Genomic DNA, 24,784 nt, shown 5'->3' with positions numbered 1-24,784 from the left:
AATCAAAGGTTACAATAGGCCAACTTTAGCCGGCGGGCCCTACTTTGGGCATCTCTGAGTTAGATGATATGCTAATCCATTTCAGATGATAAGCATAATGTCTGAAAGGCATACAGCTACAGATACATAAATATAGCAACATTTTTGTCACACTGTACAACAATTAACATTTTTAAATTACTGTGAGGGCTGGGTTAAAAGTTAGGGTAGGAGTGGCCGTTATTAAAACACAATTTAATGGGTAATTTAATAAATAATTTTAATAATACTTGATATAATAATTGTTTTTACTTTGCTGTGCTGGTTGGGTTTAGGGAAGACAATAAAATACAAAAAAAAAAAAAACATTAAAATTGGTAATTCAATAAATAATATAAAAAAAAAAAACTCTCAATTACTTTTGGTTGCGGTTGTATCCCTTCTAGCAACAACCGATAATCAGTGATCTGACAATTCAGTTCACAATGGAAGCAGAGGAAGCAATGCAAGCATACTATTGGTTTTTATTAAACTCATGCATACACTCTTCATTTTTTACTGACATCTGATTAAAGATCTTATGGCATAAAGTTCTTTAAAATGTGCATTTTTATTCAATGCCTGAAGTAATCTCAACTAAAACTGCTAAAAAAAAATAGCGTTTTGTTTTACTACAGCTCTGCCAGTGTGCATCAAACAAAAAAGCTTCTTGAAGGGGGCGGGACATGTCAGTTACAAGAGAGCATTTGATTGGTCAAGATTTGATGAGAGGCTAAAGTATGAGGTGATGTGAAAAAATTTGTTTATCCATTTAAGCAGAAGAGTCAATAGTTCGTATTAGGTTTATATCTTCTAAACGCAAATTTTGTCACTGTTAAATTTAGCTCTGGGAGCACCAGATTTTCTTAAAAGTAACATATTTACAGTATACTAACATTTTAAAAAATATATTTTAATTTCATGGAACCTTTAATATGCTTTGAGCATAAGCTGTAAAAACAACATACAGTACACTAATGATGCACAGGTTTAATCGACAATAAGTAAGGTGTATCAATTTAAAGGATCATCGACAATTAAGCATTGATAATATACCTATACTTTTCCAAGAAGTGAACTTGGTAAAGAAGCAAAATTGAGCTTGTGTTTCTGGTCTCTAAGGACCCGTTTACTCTGCCCATTATATGTGACCCAATTCCGATTTTTTGCTCATTCGTAACACAGATTTGATCTGTTCTATGACCGTGTAAACACAAAAAAAGAATGCATTTGGATATTCAGAGATCAGTATCAGGCCATATGTGCAAATAAATCAGATATAAATTGGAAATCTGACAATGCGACATGCCATGTAAACAGGCAGATCAGATTTATAAAGGCAATCCGTTTTGTACATTATTAAACTTGCAAAAATGTGGTACTTCTCCGAAGATTAATGACGCAGAGGGAGGAGCTTAGGTGGAGACGCTGACGTGGTAAACAACAACAACAGAGGAAACATGGAGGAGGAAAGTGGTCAGTCGCCACAATTTGCAACTATCAGACCTGAGATCTCTCTCATACCCACAAATTCCTCTGATTGGTGGAAGACACCATAAATAAACCAAAGCTGCGATGACGGCCCTTTCCCTCCTCCTCCGCCTCAAAATCATTTTAAAGTTGTACAGACTTCGCATATTTCACAGAGATAAAATCAAGGTAATTTTTCTTCTATTGTGGTTAGTAATGTGCAGATGTTGCTGCCTTTATGCATCCCGCAACATTATAAATTGTATGGCAAGTGTAAACACATGAATCAGATATGGGTCACAATTAAAAGAACGTGTAAACGGACAGGCAATACATCAGATATAGGCAACAAATCAGAATTGGGCATCAAGATCTGACAGTGTTAACAGGGCCAAATATTTGTGTGTATGAACTAAAGTCAATGAAAATGAAAGTACAGAGAATCAGAAAAATTTGACTCAATTAGTGGTCTTCTAGATCAGTGTTTCTCAACCACTCACACCAACACTGAATGTTTTGGATATCTGCTTTGTCTGTCACACCCATTTCAGGTCTCTCAGTCTCTGTTAAAGAGCTGATGATCTAAATCAAGTGTGATTAAAAAGACAAAAAAAATATGCAGAGCTTACAGTCCTCCAGGAATGAGGTGAGAGACACTGCACTAGCTAGAAACCCTCACAGTTGAATGATTGTGTCCAAGTACTAGCTCATAAAAAATTAAAAATAACATTGAAAACTGATAAAAATATAGAAGAACATTACATCAACGGATGTTCAAGGATGATATTCCTTGAGCATTTATCTTATGTAAATGTACATTTGCTTGAAAATCCTTGTAAACTCTCAAAGATTTTTTAAAGTGAACCTACACCTTTAAGAGGAGGATTCCTATGCAGTTTAGTTAACAGAGGGCTTATTATGTTGCGAAGGGCTTTCTGCCAGTGGAGCAGCGAGAGGTTGCAGGATGGTTCTGATGAAACAAACAGAAATCCATCCATCATCTCTTCAGCGCCTACACACCAATTGGCCTAAACAGAAACAAAGTGTTCAAAACTCAATAGCAATGCCAACGTAATAACCTGCTATATATAGAGAGCTCATTGTTTCTGCGTTATTTTCAGCCATTGCACGGTGTTGGCAGGCCACCGCTGTTCTGACAGCCACACAAAGGCAGAACGAATCTCGTGGCTTCATTTGGGACCGATAACCCAATCAGATTTGAAAGGATGAGCCAGTTAAGCTCACTCATCTCGGTTTAATCTTCTCCAAGGGATCAGCAGGAAGACTGGGGAGTTTTTTGCAGTCGTTCCTGACACCTGGGAGCAGGCCAGCAACCCGACTGCTCATAAAAACAGAGAGCTGTCAGAGCCACTGACAGAATGGGGAGATGAGTGTATCACAGCGGGCATCTGGATTTGACAGTGGCCAGTATGAACAGAGGCTGATGACTGTATTATTCATAACATAAGCTAATCTCTGAAGAAAATGTGAGTGGTGCTTGTCCCTGACAAACGTAACACCCACAAGTGTTGTGGGTGGTTTCCTAAGCATTGCTATGAAGATACAGCGATGTCTCGAAGATGCTCTGAACCCTAAGCTTTAGTACCCATGAAAAATGGCTCGCACCCACAAACAAATGAGAGATACGCAGCATCACACAACTCAATTAAACACAAAAATGTTGGTCTTTTTGTAAGCCTAATAAATTGGTCAAGTGCAGTTGCAACAATGAGAAGAAAAAAAAAGTGTAAATTCAATTCTTAGTTTTCATTTGCTCACAGAGTGAGAATAAATAGAATAAATCTAATGTACAACATAAGTCATAACTTTGTGTATGTGCATAATATTTCTTAAAGGAGCTGCTGGTAATTAATGTTATAAGTCCTGCTTTTGTTCCTGAGAATTGGGAACAATGAGAATTAACTGTTGAATTTTAATTTATTAATAAGTAATGTTGAAATACTTCAAGTTATTGTTTTTGTAGAGCTAAATAAAACGTAAAAAATTAAATGAACAAAATTAAATGCTACCTGTGTTTTTGTTTTTGTGTTGGCTAGGTAGCTGCATACCAACAAAAAACCTAACAATTAAAAAGTTTTTGAAAATGAGCTTCTATGTAGTGTGTAACACCGCACTAAGTGAATGAAAACATCCGTTGAGGTTTAAATCTGAAATACATTGTGAAATACAAACTCTTGACTCTTTAACGAAATAGTCGACTCAGAGTCTAATAAATGAATTGTGTTGGGTTCAAATCTTTTGCTTGAACTCGTCAACGTTGATACGATACATCACCAAATACTGTATGTACAACTGGTTCCGGTAAAACCTTTCTCTTCAGACACTAGCGGAGCGCAGGGGTTAACGGGACTAATCATGATGCTAATATGATGATCACTGAGAGATGGAGATTCGGCTGCAGGGATAAAATGGTTGAAGTTTATTTTCATAAAAATACCACAGTATAGCCAACCTATTGATGTTTGTTTTCTGATTTTTGATACAATAGCCTACACTGCAATGCAGGATTCATTGGCCGTTCACTATTAAAGACAGGAGCAGCAGATACTATTATGTATGGGACTTTATCAGACTTAAGCTGCAGTCACACCAGAGTTTGAGCTGGCAAAAATCTGTTATACAGCGCTGCGAAAAGGGGCGGAATTAGACAAGATGATTAGACATTAAAAAAAGCAAGCGATTGCTCCATATGTTAAGTTTCTGTACAGAGAGGTCATGTTTTGATCCTTGATTGGTCTCACGCAGTCAAGAGATGCGATTTCGCAGGTCAGAGTTCACCAAGCGTGAACTTTCCAGCGCAGTGATTTGCGAAAGTTGCAGCATGACCTTGCGTTTCTGGTCCGACGCATTAACGTGCGTATGAATGGAAGTCTATGGGGAGAAAAGTCCAGTGACCGCAGCTTTAGTCAGTAACTGTTACAGTTCAGATGGACCAGTTTCTTCTTTTTCCGGATCATAACATGTACTGTAAATGTATTTAAAGTTGTTGCCTCATTTTGTGTAGTTTGCAAAATATGTATTTAACTGTGCTGTAACTTGTAATCGCTCTGCACGGCTTGTAATCAATTATCTATTATAGATCAGAGTTTATACTGTATCTCTCAGGTTAAATGTTTATGGGTTATTCACATATTGCATCCAAAAGCCCGCTGAAAATACAACGCGTGCTTTTTCCTTTACCGATTTAAATGCGTTTCTGAACTTGCAATCCTCTGCTGTTTGCCTTTGCTATGGCCACATCAGCTGTTCGTCACATGCGTGACACAGTCAATTTTCAAAATAGTTCAACTTTTGCCACTGTGTGGGTTAAAATTAAATGTGTGTTGTTATTACATGGGGTTAAGGTTAAAAGTGGAGTAATATGCTGGTGTTTAACTGCATTGCTTTAATGCATTCCTGTATTGGGCTCTCACATACTGTTCTACTTCATATCTGTGGTGGGCGTTTCTCTCTGTCTCGCACTGAACCCAGTCAACCAATCACAACCGACTGGGTCATTGGACCAATCACAGCAGATCAGCTTACGCAAAAGAGAGGTTTGGGAGCAAATGAATCGCTGAACAAATCATATGGGAGTCGTTGGGATAATTCGGTAAAAGTCGTTTTTTTGACCTTGCATGCATATCAGCCTGTAATCAGAGACCCCAAAAACCAAAATATGACCATTTAAACTGCAAAATAGGGGTTCTTTAAAAACTAATAACTAATAACTCAAACTCTATCGACTTCTAGTCCTCTATAAATCAGATTTCTCTTTGGGATCTATGGGATTCATTTTCACTGTTTAGTGCTCATATTGCAAGTGTGATTTAACCCCAAGAATGAATATATTTATTTACGTATATATGTTGTGTAGGCACACTATTAAACATAACCCATCATGACAGGGTGTCTATCTGAATGGAAAAACATCAACAGCCTTTCTGTTAACCTGACAAAACAGTGTCCACCAAGCTAGAATAAAACTGGACTACCTGTCAGTCTAAAGACACCTGTCAGAAAGTGGCTCATCAATATTCAGCTGGAAGCTCCTATTTACACAGCGCCATAGGCCAGACAAGTCAATCTCCCAGCACAGTTTTTCATCAAAACCGCCTCACATCGAAAGTTAATCGTCATTCAAAAACTTAAATCCATATCTCTGCTGTGTGTACCTGTTTATTTAGACTGAGTAAAAGCTTAGTTTGCTTTGCTGTCTATAATGAAGAAAAATATGAAGCTACCTGTGAAGTAAAAAGTGAGGCAAAACAGCAGAAGCCCAGTGAAGAGGTTGCTGAGGAAAGTGACCACCCCGCAGGTGATGCCCTCGGGTACAGGGTAAACCGTCTCAATGAACAGCTCCAAGAAGATGGGCACACTGCTGTTGATGAAGATGCCAACCAGGATGCAGGAGGTGTACAGTGTGGCTAAAGACAGAGAAAGAGAGTGAGTGAGCTGTATTTCAAAAAGATTTCTAGAATAATACAGTATCTTTTTACATATATAGAAAGACAGCTTTGCAAATGATTTTTGATGGAGAAATGCTTTCTAATTGAGTTTTTCTGCTTTGCAGGCCATTTTAGCAAAAATACTCTAATCAACAAGAAAAACACTGCTACACCTCATATTCAAGTAATGATTATGTGCCAAGTTGGTACTACTGATACTAGGGATGGCCAGATCTGGTCACATGATTAAAAAATCGGGGCCAATCACACAGTTTTTAGATTCCATTGGAATCGGATGTTACCTCCCGATCAGGACTTGAATATTTATGTATCTATATAAATATATATATACTCATTATTTTTAACACATCTATAGTTATGCGTTGACACAGAGTTAAACCTCTTTCTTGACTTCACACAGAAACAGCAACGTGTGCGGCATGACATCACTTTGTTGCAGAGATGCTACTGGTTAAATGCTGGCAAAGTAGAACACGAAAGCAGCTAGAAGCGAAAAACGCGAGTATGTCTACGGTCTGGAGATATTATAAAGTTAATGACATTAACATTACCACGGCAAACTGTGAGATATGTAAACTTGAGATTGCCTGCTGGGTATTTTAAGGTGAGATGCTATATTTACTGTTGCACTGATTTCCAAAATTGAAGAATTTGTTTTTTGTTACTTGATTGTTCAAGCTACCTCACAGTGCTGTTTGTTAACAGAGCTGTTGAATGTAAAATAAGATGAATACATAAAAAATAAGAAACATCCTGGATCTGTTTCTACGCTCTTCTCTATTCTTGTTTTATGTATTATAGAAGTATGGAATCGGGTTTCGGTATCGGTTGATACTCAAAATCTAATGACCCGTACCAGATATCAACTCTGCAGGGTGCCTAAACTTTTGTAAACGCCATTTTTCTTTTCAATTATTTTAAAAGTGTAAAAAAATATAACTTTTTTGACATACTATAAGAATGGCTAATCTGCAATTTAATGCCTTTTGGAGATTGTTACATCTTTCCATAGCTTCTTTTTTGTACATTAGTACAATTTTTACCTGGGGTGCCCAAACTTTCAATCCCCAATGTATTGGTTTTTTACCTATATTTTCAAACTGCTTTGTGTTGAGCTGATGCCAACATCTTTTCTGTTTGTGTGTTTTTGAAAAGTGTTAATTTAAAGGTTAATTTGCAGAGTCCGGCTTAAGATCTTTATTTATTAGCTTTTTACAATAAATTAAAATCAGACTTGTGATTTTATGACCTCAGTTGATGCTTTGCTCCTAGATGGAACGAGCATTTCTTTCATCTTTAGTAGTCTAGCAATCAGTCTTTGAATAAATTTCTAGAAGGGCAGGTACTAGGACCCAACGGGAGGCTGCTTGGGAGTAATATTGTTAAGAAAAATGTATTAATGTATTTTCATAAACTTTCCTTTAGGTTTACAAGTTATCAGATTAATCTGTCAGTGTTTGAGAAGATCAGGGTTTCATCAAGTCAAATATAAGACTTTTTAAGATCTTGACTATTATAAAAAGGAAATTAGGACTTACACAAGGCTAAACGCTAAAGATTTTTTCTAATGGCCCAGTAAAAACATCTTAAAAATCATTAAAACAAATGTTATTGTAAGAAAGATAATTAAAAAATATTGGTAAATACAGTTAATAAATAACCTTTTGTTAAAACTTTTTTTGAGATGGAATGGTGTTAGCTTGATTGTGTAGCTTTACATGGAAAATTAAAACCTGTTAAAAATGATTTAAGACACAAAACAATATTTCTGTTAATTTATATTTTTTAAAGCCTGAAATTTTATTTAAAAAATTTAAGACCCCATGGATACCCTGAAGATGGTAACTTTTGGCTGTCATTAAACATTAGCTGACATTTGGCTGTCAGTGAAAATCTGTAGGGCTAGTTTTTGTTATACGTTTCAAATTTGGACACTAGTTGGGCTCACGTTGATGGCAGTTGGCCTAATTCAGCATGTTAAATCCACACTGTCAGTGAGGGATTGGTGTGTTGAAGTGGTGTTAGGCTGTCAGTAAGAGAGATCACTCTAATTGGATGTTCGGTTTAATGAACGGGTTGTACGAGAGAATAAAATAAAAGCAAGCAAAGACAGCTCAGAAAAAAAGCTGTTCTAATGTTACGTCATCATAAGAGTGTTTTAATATGCAAATATTTTTAGGCTCTGAATATATTTATTTGCAGTCGCCTGTAGCCGTTTTGTGTTTGAGCGCAGCATTTTGGCCAAGGCACAGACAATACTGTCAGATTGGGGTGCCAATAATTATTTTACATCAGCTTGATGTGCCATGGCTTTATCGGAAATATTGCAACTAGGGATTAAAACTTCATTTTATAATCCCAGTATGGGATTTTTGCCATTAAAGGGCACATATTTACAAATGTGTTTTGATGCTGCTGTGGGGAATCATGGAAGTTGTCATCTTCATTACATCCTATGGGACTCCTCCAAAAATATTTCTGAAATATTTAACACTTCTTATCATGGTAGTATGAAATAGAGTAAGACTGAAAAACCATCCATTTTTCTTTGGTTTAGTCCCTTTAATAATCAGGGGTCACTACAGCATAGTGAGCCGCCAACTTATCCAGCAAATGTTTTACACAGCGGATCCCCTTTCAGCTGCAACCCAGTACTGTATTAGGAAACATTCATACACACTCATTTATACACATACACAACTGCCAATTTACTTTATTCAATTCACCTACAGCGCATGTCTTTGGACTGTGGGGCAAACCCATGTGAACACGGGGAGAGCCTGAATCAATTGCTGATGCAACACAACAGCAGTAGAGCTTTTATTATGCCACTGTCCACCGCTTTCAGTTCTTCTAGTCATGATCATGTGGAGAAGAAGCAGCAATGTTTTATCATAATTAATACATCATACTGAAATATATAAGGCTGTTCTAGTGGCTTTTAAATACTTTAATACAAAAATTGATCACACTTTATTTTGATGGCCTGTTTGTTGAATTTAAGTTACATTGCACCTACATGGCAACTAATTCTCATTAGATTATAAGTAGACTGTTAGGTAGAGGTTAGCGTTAGTGTAAGTTGACATGTACTTGCAAAGTTTCTTATAGTCAGTTAAATGTCTGTTTAGAAGCAGTATCAACAGATATTAGGAAGAAAGTCTACTAATACACAAATGGACTATCAAAATAAAGTGTTTCCCAAAAATCTTTAAATTATTTGAAGAATAGTAATTTGAAAATATAAGACTATAATTATTTGATAAAAAATACAATAAATAAAATGTTATTTGTAAAATTGATTACAATTTAATATAAAATGTTTTCTAATTTATGATTTTTGTTTTATTATTTAGTGAACATTTCAGGTAGATTTTCAGCAGCCAAGACTGCAGATTGTCATATTATCATGAAAAGGGGGAAAATTAACCCGGAAACCGACGCCAACATGGGGAGAACATTCAAACTCCACACAGAAATGCTAACTGACCCAGTTGGGATTTGAACCAGCGACCATCTTGCTGTGAGGCGACAGTGCTAACCACTAAGATAACATGTCGCCCCAGACTCAAAATGAACAGAATATTATTTAGACATTCAGATCCATATATTTCAAATGGATTTTTAAACCTCTTGAATGAAGTAATAAAAAATAAAACTTTTTACAATCATGCATTCTATGACAAGCACTTATACTGGTGTCACATTTGATATAAATGCATTTATTCAAGTGTGCATTGTTGCTTCTAAGCAACAGCATTTCTTGTCAAATGTCTTTCAGACTCCGAGACATTAAAATTGCACTACACACACATGCGCGCACACACACACACACACACACACACACACACAAATCTCAATTTTTTTCTGGTGGCAGGCTTTAATTTGATAAAGCGTACGAAGGGAAGTACTGGTATCCACGTGGTAACCGTGACATAAGTGGAAAAAAATGACAGCGGCGCTGTTAAATTACAGGGACATGGTAGACAAAGAACTGCTGTCAATTATTCCATGCATAACGATTCCAGCTAGAATAAGTTGTGATGAATTGATGTTGCCACAACATAGCCTTGTATTCATTAGTGAGTGATATGAATCACGAGGGGCATGGGGAGCCAAGGATGACAATGGGACACGAGTGTGCGATATAAAATCATGGCAGATGGAGCGACGGCCCATGAGCCTGCCAGGAATTCTGGGAGAAAACAGATAAAAAAAAGTCAGGTGCCAACCATCAAATGATAATTGATGGAAATATTTGAGCAGGCTGATCTATGGGGCATATGTTTGTTTCAGGCCGGCTTCTCTAGAGCCCCACTCGCTTTTTCCCTTAACTGATCTGGACTTAATGAGTTCCTCTGGCTCCCTCTCACCAATACAATTGCAGCTTCCCTACGCTGGCTTTCGTCTGCCAGACTCCCTGCGGGGTGACAGTTTTAGGGGATGTGCACGAGGCAGAACATACTGTCCTTTTCACTACAGCGTACCTTTCGTGGAGGGCAGGTGAGTGAGCCTGGTCAGGCAGGTGAGCGTGAACCAGGTGGCCGCCAAGGATGCGCCGGCAAACATCAGCACCAAAATCAGCTTCAGCATTCCTCGAATATAGTCAGCAAACCTGAGGGCAAAAACAGAAAACAAAAGAGTGTAGGAGGAGAGAGAGTTGAATCTCGAGTCATAGCTCAAAGGTGACAGAACAAGACACACACGCACGCACACAAAAACTACAGAGGCGGCAAATTACAGGCAGGCGCAGGTGAAACTTTTTCACAGATGTTATTTTTGGCACCGACGTCAGAGACCAGACGCAAGCGGAAAATCTTGTCCCTCAAAAAAACGTGCCTACTGAAGAGAACTCAAAACAAATGCTCATGCTGTCTTGTATATTTGATCCGCTCTAACATCATTGTTTTTGATGAATTTTTCCACAGCGTTTCCTCTCATCGGGTATCAGACACATTTTAACACCTCTAACATGACGGCAATACATGGCAATTTCTCTAGGGCATGTTATGCACCATCTTTAAAAGATGAAAGCCGTCATAATAAAAATATTTTATGGAGGAGCTATTATTTGTTGCATCAGAGCTCAAAGACACATATTTTTTAATGATAGCTTATGGGCTTTTTATTCTTTTAAAAGTAATCATTCCAGAAAAAATGTCTTTCTGTCCTGTCTTTTAATGTTTATCAGTATGATAAAACAGCACTTTTTAACATACAATGAAAAGAAAATGAGACCGAAGGAAGGCTCTGAAATTACAAATAAAGCACCATAAAAGGGGCCACATTACTTAAAAACTACTCTCAACATGATGTTGACAAGAACTCATCAACTACAGTGTATGATGACAAAGTAGATGCTATTTGAGGGCAGCCAATGATGATCACAGAATGACATTACATAAATGTGCTACAAGATCTGTGTACATCGATTAAACTAGTCCTTTAAATCACTTTAGCAGCTTTCCCACAATTCTAAGAACAATGCGGTATGGTTCCAGTTGTATTTCCACATGAGCTTGTTACATCGCGCATGATTACAAAGCATTCTCTGCACGTAATTCCAGGCACGGATCATGCTGAAATGGTAAAGAGCTTGTGTGTGTAATGCTACCATTTTGTTGCCTGGCAGCTAGTTTCTTTGTAGCAGGCTATACATAAGCTTTATTCATTTACACTTTATTTATTTTTTGTTATTTGACAAAACAGTACCAGAAAAAAGGTTTTCAAACAGATATATCGGATTATCATCAATGTCTTATTTTACATAATACTTGCATTAGTAAGTCAATAACTTGAGCATTTGTATTACATTCCAGTCAACTCCACTATTGTTGTTTATGAAGATACCTATGGTTTCTGCAACATTCATTCTTCCATTGTGAGATGCCACACCAAAATTCATCCCACCACGCATACATTACAGCTTCTTATTTAAAACATTTAGTCGTCTTTTTTGGGGTTTTTTAATAGCGGGTTATAAATCGCACCAAAACGTATTAAAAGCTAAGTGAATTATAACAGCGCAAACATTTCTGTAACAGTAGTAGTGCTGTGCTTTATTTGTTTAAACTTTTAAGGTGACATGCTGACTGACAGGTGTGTGAGGCCAGCAAACATGACGCAGCTTTCAGTTAAGATGAACACAGTTTCCATAGTTATACTTTATAGATAAAGATCTATGGCTCTGCATACAATGACTTGATCATGCAGTGGTTTATAGCCGTTTCACTTTACTTCAGAAAGCATTAATGCCGCTCTGTCTATTGGAGACATTCATAAATATTCTAGCAAATCTAATAATTGTTGGAGACATGCTCGTAACATAAATGCACTAAATCGTACTTCAGCAGCGTTTATTTGTGATCACACAAGAAAATCTGCACTTGAGCCGCGTATATTTGAGGGTTTGCAAAAAGTTTTGTGCAGGAAATCGGTGCACAAGCAAAGAGTTTGGCATGCTCGTATTGCATAAATGTGATCTCGACTTGTAATACTGCGCTCATATCATAAGTCATTGAAATACTGCCATAGGTATCTGGTATCTGGGTAAAAGGCCTGCTGTCAGAGCTGGAAAAAATCCTAGAGGATACACTGGATCCCCATTAGTCACTACCTACATACATAGTGGCTATTCTTCCTGGGGTTCAACAAATAAAATGACAAATTGACATTGAATCATCATCAAAAAAATATTTTTGCCTGGATTGGCACAGAATGGAACAGTTAAACAGTTAATAATAAAAAAAAAAAAGGTTGCAGCGTTTGTGTAAGAAAAATACTAGATTTATGTAAACATTCATTGAAAATAATTTTTACACATCTCAATCTCAGTTCAAGTACATTTAAATTCGGCATATCAAAACATATACAGATGTACAGAACCCTTCTGCAATACTTCTATGTGTTTTTTAGGGTAATTTGGAGCTGTGGTCTTCAAAATGTCTCTTTTGTGCTAAATAAAAAAAAAATTATATAGGTTGGAATATACGAAGAATATATACATTTCACTTTTGACTCTTCCTGTAATAATCAAGCGTAGACTTTAATTGGTTCTGCTTCACACTTTACTTTCATGACCCTCCGAAACACAGTCTCGTTTTTCATTCAAATAGCAATGTCACCCCTACCTCCCGACTGCTGTCTGACGATTAAAGTCTGGTGGTTGGTCAGGCCTCACATTGTTTGCCCAACTGCTCAGCATACCTCACACCACAAAACTGTTAATTGACCTGCAGAGACAGCCTCTTATGATTCACCCGTCTAGGATAACTCCACCATAACGGCAAACGAGGACGAGTCTTTGACGAGGACTTGCAGCTATTATATCCACCTCCAGAATGGCATCAATTAGAATGTGAAGCCATCGCCCCTGCAGCTCAATTTTAATGCATCCATTTTTCTAAAGCGTGGACTTGACCCAAAGGGCTGTGCTCCGCGGCGGAGAGCGTATAATAACTCATGTTAACGCATTTCCCACACGATTCGTGGCACGGGGAGGCCGCTGGACCCCGTAACTCACAGGGGCCCATTAACGAGAGATCACTCGCCAAACGACCACTAATAGGACCAGGCTGCCACGGAGACTTAGTGGGGCATCTGTTGCTTCTCTCTGCAACCTGTCCCAACAGAACAGCCAAAGTGAGAAAAAAGCAAACACGTAAAAGTGCCAAAGCAACCAGCAGGGTGTGCATTCTTTAATCAGCTTTATCAATTCCCATCAGCTCATGGCTCATTTGAATAAACACACACACACAACACAAAATACAACACACACAACAAGGGCAGCGGGCAGATCTTCATTGACATTTGAAACAACTTTTGGCTGGATTCACTAACAGCTTGTGCCAGTGCAAACCTTCTTTTAGTATTAAACTTCACTCAGAATTTACAAATGGCATCTAGTGAAAAATTAGCAATAGAAGGTAGGCCTGCACAATTAATTACTTTCAAACCGAAACCGTGATTTGAAAAAGTGTGATTTTCAAATCCCAAAAGCTGGAATTATTTAGATTATTACTATGGTGAGGGAGGCGAGCACAAGTAATTATAATTATCCAACCCGCGGCCATATATAACATCGGCGAATAACGCCAGAGCTGACTGTTTTGCTGTGTTCACACCAGACGCAGTATGCAAGAATAAATCGCACTATTCGCACATAAAGACACGTGAACATTTTGAGTTTACTTGTTTCATTCGCCCCTACAAGAGAAAGCTCATTTAATGTGGCGCGAATGTTCGATGAAGTACAGATTTTCCAACTCAAGCGATTCGTGCGGTATGTGCAGAATGCCCTTTAGGTGCATCAATCTCGCAAAACGCTCAACTCGCACGACTTGCACTGCCTCATTTGCGCGTATTGCACCGTAGGATGTCTATTCGCGTTTTTGCACTGACTTAACATGTAAATTACTCTGGTGTGAACGCAGCATTAGAGCCAATCCTTTCTGTTGAGTGCGGAAACACAATGACCAATCAAAGGTGTTTATAAACTTGCTTGATAATGCTCAAAAAGCAAGCGGGATAATACCGATATGGTCACAGAGAATGTGTGTTTCTTCACAAGTAGTGCTACAATTTGTCATGCGAAGTCACGCACTGTGGTGCAGCAGCAAAGGCCGCTTTTCATTTTTGTGCTTTTCGCAATATCCACCAGGTAGCGGAAGGAACAACCGTTTTTTTCATTGTTGGACCAGTGCAAGCGAACGCCCTTAAAATCAAACAATCCGCCCAGGGGTGCATTTCCAAAAACCATAATTAGCCAACTAAGGTCACAAGTTCCATCATTATGATGAATAAATATAAGGGAAAGAAAAAAATTTGCTACTAGTCAGCTTAAGATGTTCCATAAGACACCTTATAGGCTAGGAGTCTTTCTTTTTGCTTAAGATTGCTCTTATGTTTCCCTTTTAATTTAAATGTGTCGCATAACATTATAAAGTAGTTTTAATTTAATAAGTCATATTTCTTTGCTGTGTCCTCCCTGATGTTTCAATAATGCATAAAAATCTTTTCAACACTTTAAATGTATTTGCATTGATTAATTTGCTATAAATGCACATGTTGTTCTGTGCATGCACTTGAGTTTTGTTGATACGGTCAAAGACCTTTTTTTGAGCTGGTAAAATTGGTAAAAACAGTTCATTTATCTGACTGCCTGTATTAAATGACAAAATTGTATTATAAATAATATATAAACATATGTATAAATTATACATTTTAATAAAAGAATTCTTGTGTAGTGAAGTTAAGTCAAAAATATAAAGCATTGTCAGTGCACCATGAATGTCACGAAATCAATATAAAAAATGTAATACAATCTAAAATGTAAAGGTTTTATATGTCTATATATACAGTTTTAGATATAATTTATTAATTTGAGGTTAAAATATTGTAGTTATTTTCTTAATTTGTCATGAAAACTGACAAAATTATTGGAAAAAAATGGTATTAAATAAACAGTAGCATAGTGTAGCGTACCTTGTGATTATGCTTGGTCTATCATTGGTGCTGTTAAAACCACCACATCAAACCTGCAGCTCGTTCATGAAAGTATAGTAAACCGCATTTTTAATCGCAGTTCAGATCAGATAAAGAGATGTAGATTTGCATCCCTAATGGAAGGCATGAATACAGGTACAGGGTTTCTACAGGTTTCATCAAGTCAAATTTAAGACTTTTTAAGACCTTTTTAAGACCATTATGAAATAAATTTCAGACTTACAGTACATAAGGCTAAACGCTAAGTTTTTTTTTCAAATTGCCCAGTCAGAATAAAAATAAAAAAAAACATTAAAACCAAATGTTATATTAAGGAAGATAATTAAACTATATGTATATAAATGGAAAAAATATAAATAGAGTTGGCAAATAGAGTTAATAAATAAGAGTTGACACATTTTATTGATATGGAATGTTAGTGATAGGATGGGTGTTGGTTTGATTGGGTAGCTTTACATGGACAAATGAAAATTAAGACTCGTTTAAAATGATTTAAGATCTACAACAGAATATTTTAGTGAATTTAAGACTTTTTTAGGCTCAAAATTTGGATTTTAAAATTGAAAACATTATTTTTAAGACCCCCTTAGTTATTTGTGTAAACCTGTTGCACATGGAATTGTGCTTGATTCCTCTGAGATGCAAAATTTATAAGTTAAGATTATTAAATGAAATATGGTACAATATTAATGTGAATGCGTGGACAAGGTGAAATAAAAAAAAATTTAAAAATACTCATCCTTATAGAACAGAGAAAAGCTTTTCTTTCATTCAGGCTTTATTTCAGAGACTTTTAAGCATTTATAGTATATACGTTCCCCTTCGGGGGGAACTTCAGCACTATAAGTGGATTTGATTGTAAAATCCACGCATTGGGAGGTTCGGTTCAGAAGCTACTCGTCTGAAAGAGTATTGAACGGGCCAATTAAGAATGAATTGGCAGCGCAAGCCTGCGCAGGTGAGCGGCATAAGCAATCAACTGAGTATATAAGCTCACCTGGCGCCAGCAGACGCTATCCTTTTCGCTTCAGAGACTTTCTGATCGAGTCGATGAGGGTTCCTCCTGCTGTGACCAGCGATTCTGAGCGAACGAGAGCATTCTCCCGGTCCAGAGTGTGTACACGCAGTGGCAGACGGTCGAGCTGGGTTTCTCCCTTGCCTGGCGTTCTTTGGGTCCGGTCCTCCAGAGCGGTGCGTATAAAGTTGCAAACTTCACAGAAAGAGCAACACAGTCGTGCAGCACGTCCTTATCAGGACGGCGCTCCGACTGTGCGTTTCTGGATGCGGTGGTTTCCTGTCCTCGGATGATGGGCGCGGGCACTGTGTTACATGTCTGGGGGTCCAGCATGTTAATGCGCTGCTCGCGGGCAGTTCATGTCGTCATTGCGATGCCATGACTGTTGCGCAAGATCGCGGTTAGCCTTTGCAAAAGGGCGAACCACCCCAGTTGTCCCCTGCTCTGCAGCGGGCACTCGGGCAGATCTGAGGGTTTCAGCGAGAGATAATCCGTCGCCCACGGGCCCGCGGACCTCCCGCTCCTCTAAGCGCTCCATCCAAGCTTCGGGCGGGGGAAGCGATCCGTCTAACAGATGGTAGCCCTTACGCCCGATGACACCGGAGACCAGATGTCCACCGCGGCATCGGAGGGTGGGCTTTCATTGTCCGATGATCCAGACCCGCTCGCCCCCTTCGGGCTGGTGAGCGCTGTCACTACGGATCCTGAAACGGACATGTTAGCCGTGCTTTCCCGGGCTGCTTCGGCCGTGGGTTGGAGATGGTTTATCCCCCAGCTCCGCGGCCGGACCGACTAGAGGGGCGTTCCCTTCTTCCCGGAGGTGCACAGTAGGCTCACGCGGTCTTGTAAAGCACTTTTTTCTGCTCGTGCTGCGTGTTCCTCCACCCTAACCACTCTTGACGGTGAAACGGCCAGGGGGTATGTGGCGTTTCCTCAGGTTGAGTGCGCGATGACGGTAAATCCGCGCGGCGCCTCTTCTTGGCGGGTTCGCCTCGTCTCCCATCCAAAGCCTGTAAGTTATCTACCTCCCTCGGAGCTAGAGCTTACATAGCTGCGGGCCAGGCTGCTTCCGCCTTGCATGCGATAGCCACCTACCAGCGCTACCAAGCGCAGGCGCTGGCCGAGCTGCACGAGGGTGGGTCCAACCCAGGCTTACGAGCTTCGCACCGCCGCCGACTTAGCTCTTCGGACTACTGAGTCCGCTGCGTGTGCGTTGGGGAGGACGATGTCCACATTAGTGGTCCAGGAGCGCCACCCCTGGCTGATATGCGCAAAGTCGACAAAGTCCGCTTTCTTGACTTCCCCATATCCCCAGCCAGGTTCGGCGACACTGTCTGTGAATTCACCCAGGAATTCAAGGCGGTGAGAGAGCAGTTGGTGGGTGATGTCTTATCGGCGGTCCGTAGCCCGCTCCGCCCGCCGTGCCATTCATACCTGCTCCTCGCCGAAGGCGCCCGCCTACGAGAGCTGCTCCGCCCCCGCACACGCCTCAGGCGAAGCGAGCGCGTCGGGCACCTCGGAAGCAGGCAGCCCCCCTGCCCAGAACGCCGCTAAGTCCGGCAACGGACCGCGAAGCGCCCTTGGGACAGGCCATCTGGAGAAGAGGGAACTTGCTCTTTCCCCGCTGGAGGGCGGGGCCCCATTTCCAACGGCACTTTTTACTGCCATGAAAACATTATGAAAGGGCACTTTTCACTTCCCCAGATGTGACAGCCCGAAATCTGCCAGTCTGGGACGCTATGCTTTCTAGCTTGCAGATTCGGTGCGTTTCGCCAGTGGCTTACGAGCGCTGGGAGGACGGTCTCCTTTCCCCCAACCATCGAGCCTCCCCTCCGGAGCTCGGGTTCGGAGTGAGAGCAAATATCTCACCTCCAGCTTTTCCGTGGGACCCGCGAGCTTCCCGGATCAGCACACCCACTCCGCGCTGCCCCACTGCTGGTACGTCAGCGATTGTAGCGATGAGTCCATTAGCGAGAGCTCTGCCTGCCTGGTTAGCGCGGGCCAGCTCTTCGCGGTGGCTCATACGCACAATCAGACTCGGCTATGCGATTCAGTTCGCGAAACGGCCCCCCAAGTCACGGGTGTGTATTCACCAGGGTCAGCCCCCTGTCCGCCCCTGTCTTGCGAGAGGAGATTGCTGTCCTCCTGGCGAAGGATGCAATCGAGCCGCTCCCTCCAGCCGAGATGGAGAGCGGGTTTTAGAGCCCATGCTTCATCGTGCCCAAAAAGAGCGGTGGGTCACGGCCAATCCTAGATCTGCGCGTTTTGAACCGCTGCCTGCACAAGCTGCCGTTCAGAATGCTCACGCAGAAGCGCATCCTCCGGTGCGTTCGTCCTCTGGGTTGGTCTGCAGCATTAGACCTGATGGACGCGTATTTCCATGTCTCCACTCTTCCTCGCCACCGACAGTTCTGCGGTTTGCGTTTGAAGGTCGAGCTTGGCAATACAAAGCCCTCCCCTTCGGGCTCTCTCTGTCTCCGCGGGTCCTCACCAAGCCCGCGGAGGGTGCCTCAGCGCCCCTTCGGCTCGCGGGCATCTGCATACTCAATTTCTTTACGACTGGCTGAATTTGCCCTCTCTTTTGATTATGCACAGAGTTGATTATGCACAGAGACAAAGTGCTCTGGCACTTCCACCTGTGGGGGTTTCAGGTGAACCGAGAAAAGAGCAAACTCGCCCCCGTGCAGAGGATCTCTTCTCTCGGGCTGGAGCTGGACTCGGTCACCATGGCAGCGCGCCTCTCCGGAGAGAGCGCGCTCAGCTGATGCTGTACTGTCTGAGAGAGCTCGACAGTAAAATAGTGGTCCCACTGAAACTATTTCAGAGGCTCCTGGGGCATATGGCATCCGCAGCCGCTTCATGCCGCTCGGATTATTCTATATGAGACCACTTCAGCACTGGCTTCACGATCGAGTCCCCAGACACGCATGGCACGCGCGCGCACACCGAGTCTCTGTTACTGCGCTGTGTCGCCGCGCCCTCAGCCCTTGGAGCGACCCCTCGTTCCTACAGGCCTGGGTGTCTCTAGAACAGGCGTCCAGTCTTGTTGTCGTTTCAGCAGACGCTTCCAACACGGGCTGGGGGGCTGTGCGTTGCGGGCATGCGGCTGCGGACCTGTGGAAAGGTAACCAGTTGCATTGGCATATCGCCTGGAGCTGTTGGCAGTGTTCCTCGCTCTCCACCGTTTTTTTCCGGTGTTGGAGCGGCAACACGTGCTGGTCAGGACGGACAGTACGGCGGCGGTGGCGTATATCAGCCGTATAGGGGGTATGCGCTCTCGCCGCATGTCTCAGCTCGCCCGCCGTCTGCTCCTCTGGAGTCATCCGCGGCTGAAATCGCTGCACGCCATTCATATTCAGGCAAGCTCAACCGTGCAGCCGATGCGCTCACACGGCAGCCTTGCGTCCTGGAGAATGGAGACTCCACCCCGAGTCTGTTCAGCTGATATGGGCGCGATTCGGGGAAGCCCAGATCGATCTGTTGCTTCCCCCGAGATCGCTCATTGCCAGTTGTTCTTTCCCTGACCGAGTGCTCTCGGCACGGATGCACTGGCTTACAGCTGGCCTCGGGGCACGCGCAATACGCGTTTCCCCCAGTGAGCCTGCTCGCGCAGTTACTGTGCATGGTCAGGGAGGACGAGGAACAGGTTGCTGGTTGCGCCCCTCTGGCTCAACCGGACCTGGATGTCAGAGCTCTCCCTCGCGATAGCCCTCCCCTGGCAGTCCCTTCGAGAGAGCACCTACTCTCTCAGGGACAGGGCACCACCTGGCACCCTCGCCGATCTTTGGAGATTTTTAGACGCGAGGAAGACTTAGGTAACCTCCGATTGCGGTGGCTAATACCGTCACTCGGGCTAGAGCCCCCTCCCCGAGCGCGCCTATGCCCTGACGTGAAGTCTATTCACTGAATGGTGTGTCTCTCGCTGAGAAGACCCCCGTAATTTGCCAGATCAGCGTTGTGCTTTCTTTACGCCGAGAGAAGTTGGAGAGCAGGCTGTCGCCCTCCACACTCAAGGTTACGTGGCTGCCATCTCCGCTCTCATAACGCGGTGGCTGGCAGCACCGTGGGAACGCATAACCTCATCATCCGGTTCCTCAGGGGCGTTAAGCGAATTAATCCACCCCGCCCCCTCTCATGCCCTCTTAGGATCTCGCCCTCGCTACACAAGCCGCGTCAGATCCCTTCGATCCTCGACTCAGTATATTTCTGTCCCTGAAGACAGCTCTGCTGGTCGCGTTGATATCGATTAGAGGGTCGGGGACCCGGAGGCATTTTTCGGTCAGTGACTCGTGCCTGTAATTGGGCTGGCTTCTCTCACGTCCTGAGACCCCGCCCGCGATATGTGCCCAAGGTTCCTACCACTCCGTTTTAATACGAGGTAGTGAGCCTGCAAGCGCTGCCCTCGGAGGAGGCAGACCCAGCCCTTATTTATTGTCCAGTTCGTGTTTTGCGTATTATCCGGACCGCACTCAGAGTTTAGATCATCTGAGCAGCTCTTCGTCTGTTATAGCGGTCGGCAGCAGGGAAGTGCCGTACCGAAATAAGTTCCCACTAGATTGTGGATGCCTTTCTTTCACTATCAGAGCCGAGATGAGCCGCGTCCCCCGAGAGCGCGTGCGCACTCCACTCGGAGCTTCGCATCCTCTCGAGCGCGCGCACGCGGCGCCCCTCTAACAGACATCTGTAGAGCTGCGGGCTGGGTGACACCCAACACATTTGCAAGGTTTTACAATCTGCGAGTGGAGCCGGTTTCCTCAAGGGTATTAGGTAACCCTTGGTGATTGAGGGAACAATACGGTAGGGTGTTGAAACACGCTTGCTGCGCCATTTTCCCTAACACGGAGATACGTGCGCCTTTTTATCTGTCAGTAAAGTTCCCCGTCAGGTGAGCCCTGCAGATTCCTCCGTGGCCCCCAGCACTGACTCAGCGGAGGAGTCACTTGCTGGCCCACTACGTTGTAGGTCTGCCCGCTGGTCAGCCCGCGTTTTGGGTAAAGGTGCCTGCTATGTGTGGTCCCCACTAGGCGATCCCATATGCTTATTCAGCCACGGTTAAGTCCCCCCCCCTGGGCGGACCCGTGTCTTCCCTCCCCGCTAACCACTCTTTTGCTATGCGTACTCCCCCTTTTTAGGGCTAGTCCATATGTAAATTCTGCCATCTATCCCCCCTTGGGTAACGGATGGCCTCCGCAGCGTCCTCCCTATCGGGATTGCACGCTTCCCAACGTACTGTCGTATTTTCCTAGAATTATCTAGATGCTCACGACTTCCCAAAAAATATATATAAATCCGTAAAACTTCTGTTGAAGTAGGATAAATTAGGGCCAGGGACACGTTGGAGGACCGCGCCCCCCATGATGTGGGTGCGTCACGCTTGCTTGACTATCTCCTCATCGGGGGTGTTGGTAAGGTGCAGTCATTATGGCGCTTTCAATGGGCTCCCAATGCGTGGATTTTACAATCAAATCCACTTATAGTGCTGAAGTTCCCCCCGAAGGGGAACGTTCGAGGTTACTAAAGTAACCCTTCGTTCCCCGAGGAGGGGAACGGAAGCACTATACTCCGTCGCCATAATGACTGTCCCTTAGCTGTTGAAAGTCTCTTCAGCTTAAAAAGGATAGCGTCTGCTGGCGCCAGGTGAGCTTATATACTCAGTTGATTGCTTATGCCGCTCACCTGCGCAGGCTTGCGCTGCCAATTCATTCTTAATTGGCCCGTTCAATACTCTTTCAGACGAGTAGCTTCTGAACCGAACCTCCCAATGCGTGGATTTTACAATCAAATCCACTTATAGTGCTGAAGTTCCCCTCCTCGGGGAACGAAGGGTTACTTTAGTAACCTCGAACGTTTTTACTAACCAAGCATAACACCCCCTTCTTTTTTCCTTTTTTTATTTTAATTTTCCATGCACTATAAAATATTTACATCATTTGAAAGTTTCCATATATTAAGATTTACAGTTTTTTACAGACAATATATCAGTTCAAACTAATAAAAATAAGTTTTTAAAAAGTCTTTCCAACATTACAAGTTGTTGAAGGAATGATCAAAGTCCTATTAAAAGCATGATATGATCATAAGTGAAGACCACCTGCAATTTTTAATGGGATTGTTTTCTCACGTTAATTTGCCTGTTTAGTAAATTTGGCCTTTTGTAGCTTTCAATCTTAACAGCAATGCTCATACCAACACCGAATCCAATGCAGCAATGTGGCAACTGATTAAACTCAGAGTTTGCCTAATTAAAAGGTTTTCAGAATGCAAAACCTGGCTGGATGTGCTGATTGAAGTCCTCCTGCAAACATTTAGTCATCAGGGACACACAAATCTCTTGCTTTTTTGCAGAGAACATTTTGCTCTTCCTCTCTACTCTACGCCAGTGTCTTAATCAGTCTGTGTGACATGACCATTTCATTAGCATTTTCACCCACTGTTCATAACAAAAGCTGATTTTAATAAATTAGCAGGAAGAGAATAAATTAGCTTTGGGATCTGGGAGGATCCAAAACACCCAGAAAAAAAAAAAGCCTAACAAAGACAAAATAAACGCGCTTTCAGCAGGAGCACAGGACTGATCTGAAAAGTATGACACAAGTTGGAGACTGGCTTATATGCCTAGTTGCCACGGATCCACTCATTCGAGGCCATTTAAAAGCTAAAAAAAACCTTAGAAAGTTTCTAGTAATGTCAGCATTCTAGCATTATTGTCATGAAACTTTAATAATTAGGTCTGAATCACTGTTTTGACAAGTAGAAAATAACAATGCATATTTTAGTTTTTTCTTCTTTTGCTCATATCTTTATACCTCTGCAAGTAGTTTTTTTCTGTCAGGGGCTCAGCATACAACCTGCATATAATTATAATAATATTTTAAATATGAATTATTTTATGTGTGGTTGGCCCTAATTGATTTAGTGAAAAGTTTTGTGTGCGATGGTCATTGTAGAATTACCACCTGCCATAAGCCCACTCCTAAATCGATCCTGTACTGGTCTTAAAAGCCTGTTTTTATGAGACGTCAACATTTTCTCCCCTTCACAATGCTGTCAAGCGAAATATACCTCTTTAAAATACTTTATAATGATTATGTTATAAAAAAGTGGACTTGTTTATATATTAAGTGGCTTTAACAACTTGTAGTAGGGCTGTGTGATTTGGATTTATGGACAGATATTGCTATTTAAACTTAAATTACTATTAAATTTTGTAAAGTCAAGCTTCAGCTCAATATTGCAGCAAACTCTTTAAATAATATGAAGACAATGTGTTTTCACAATATATAAATACATATACATACATACATTTATATATGTATGTATGTATGTATATGTATTTATATATTGTATATATAATATACAACATATACACACACACACACACACACACACACACACACACACACAACTTTTCTTCTAATTGATCATTTGGTATCAGAAGTGGCTTATATGAAAGGCAAAGGCCTCTAGATTACTCTTACAGTATTTGACCAAAATAAAACAAGATCATGTCTCGATTTCTTTTTATTATTATTTTTTTGCCTTGCTTTGTCTAGGACAGTAAGGTCTGACTTTGCTTAAAGTCTTTTCACTTAACAGAAATAATGTAGAGCTTAAAATTTTAAGTCATGGTGCAGTGGATAATGAATTTATATTGTGTATGACTCCCATTAGCTTGGACGATGGCATCCATACATCTTTGTAATGATTCAAATAACTTAAAGTCATCTGCAATGGCAAAGAAAGTGTTCTTGTAGGCTGCCCAGAGCTCATCAAGATTCTTTTGATTCATCTTCAATGGCCCCTCTTCATCTTATCCCATACATGCTCAATAATGTTCATATCTGATGACTGGGCTGGCCAATCTTAGAGCACCTTGACCTTCTTTACTTTCAGGAACATTGATGCATAGGCTGTAGTATGAAAAGGAACACTATCCTGTTGAAGAATTTGCCCTCTCCTGTGGTTTGTTATGTAATGTGCAGCACAAATGTCTTGATACCTCAGGCTGTTGATGTTGCCATCGACTCTGCAGATCTCTCGCAAGCCCCCATACTGAATGTAATCTAAAACCATGTTTTTTTTCTTCACCAAACTTGACTGATATTTGTAAGAATCTTGGGTCCATGCGGGCTCCAATAGGTCTGCTGCAGTATTTGTGATACAGTTCAACATTTGATTCATCTGAAATATGAACCTTTTTCCATTTGTCCAAATGATAAACTAGAAGTCAAGTTGTTGTTTGGAATGCAGACATACAAGTTATGAGACTGGAACAGCAAATAAAAAAAGAAACAAAAAAGAAAAATGC

At 41.6% G+C, this 24,784-nt stretch overlaps 1 protein-coding gene across 1 annotated transcript in view; it reads right to left on the bottom strand.

Annotated features, from left to right (window-relative positions):
* The window catches only part of slc49a4 (solute carrier family 49 member 4), an 86,761-nt gene that overhangs the window by 10,742 nt on the left and 51,235 nt on the right, over nucleotides 1-24,784 (bottom strand). Inside the window, 2 exon segments of the mRNA NM_001004597.1 lie at nucleotides 5,733-5,915; nucleotides 10,445-10,572. Of these exon segments, the coding sequence (NP_001004597.1) occupies nucleotides 5,733-5,915; nucleotides 10,445-10,572 (311 nt within the window).

The sequence above is a fragment of the Danio rerio genome, chromosome 9 (assembly GCF_052040795.2).
Source record: "Danio rerio strain M-AB ecotype USA chromosome 9, GRCz13ab, whole genome shotgun sequence".
Taxonomy (NCBI): Eukaryota; Metazoa; Chordata; class Actinopteri; order Cypriniformes; family Danionidae; genus Danio; species Danio rerio.
The sequence above is the reverse complement of the archived record's forward strand: the minus strand, read 5'-3'. Positions and strand labels throughout refer to the sequence as shown.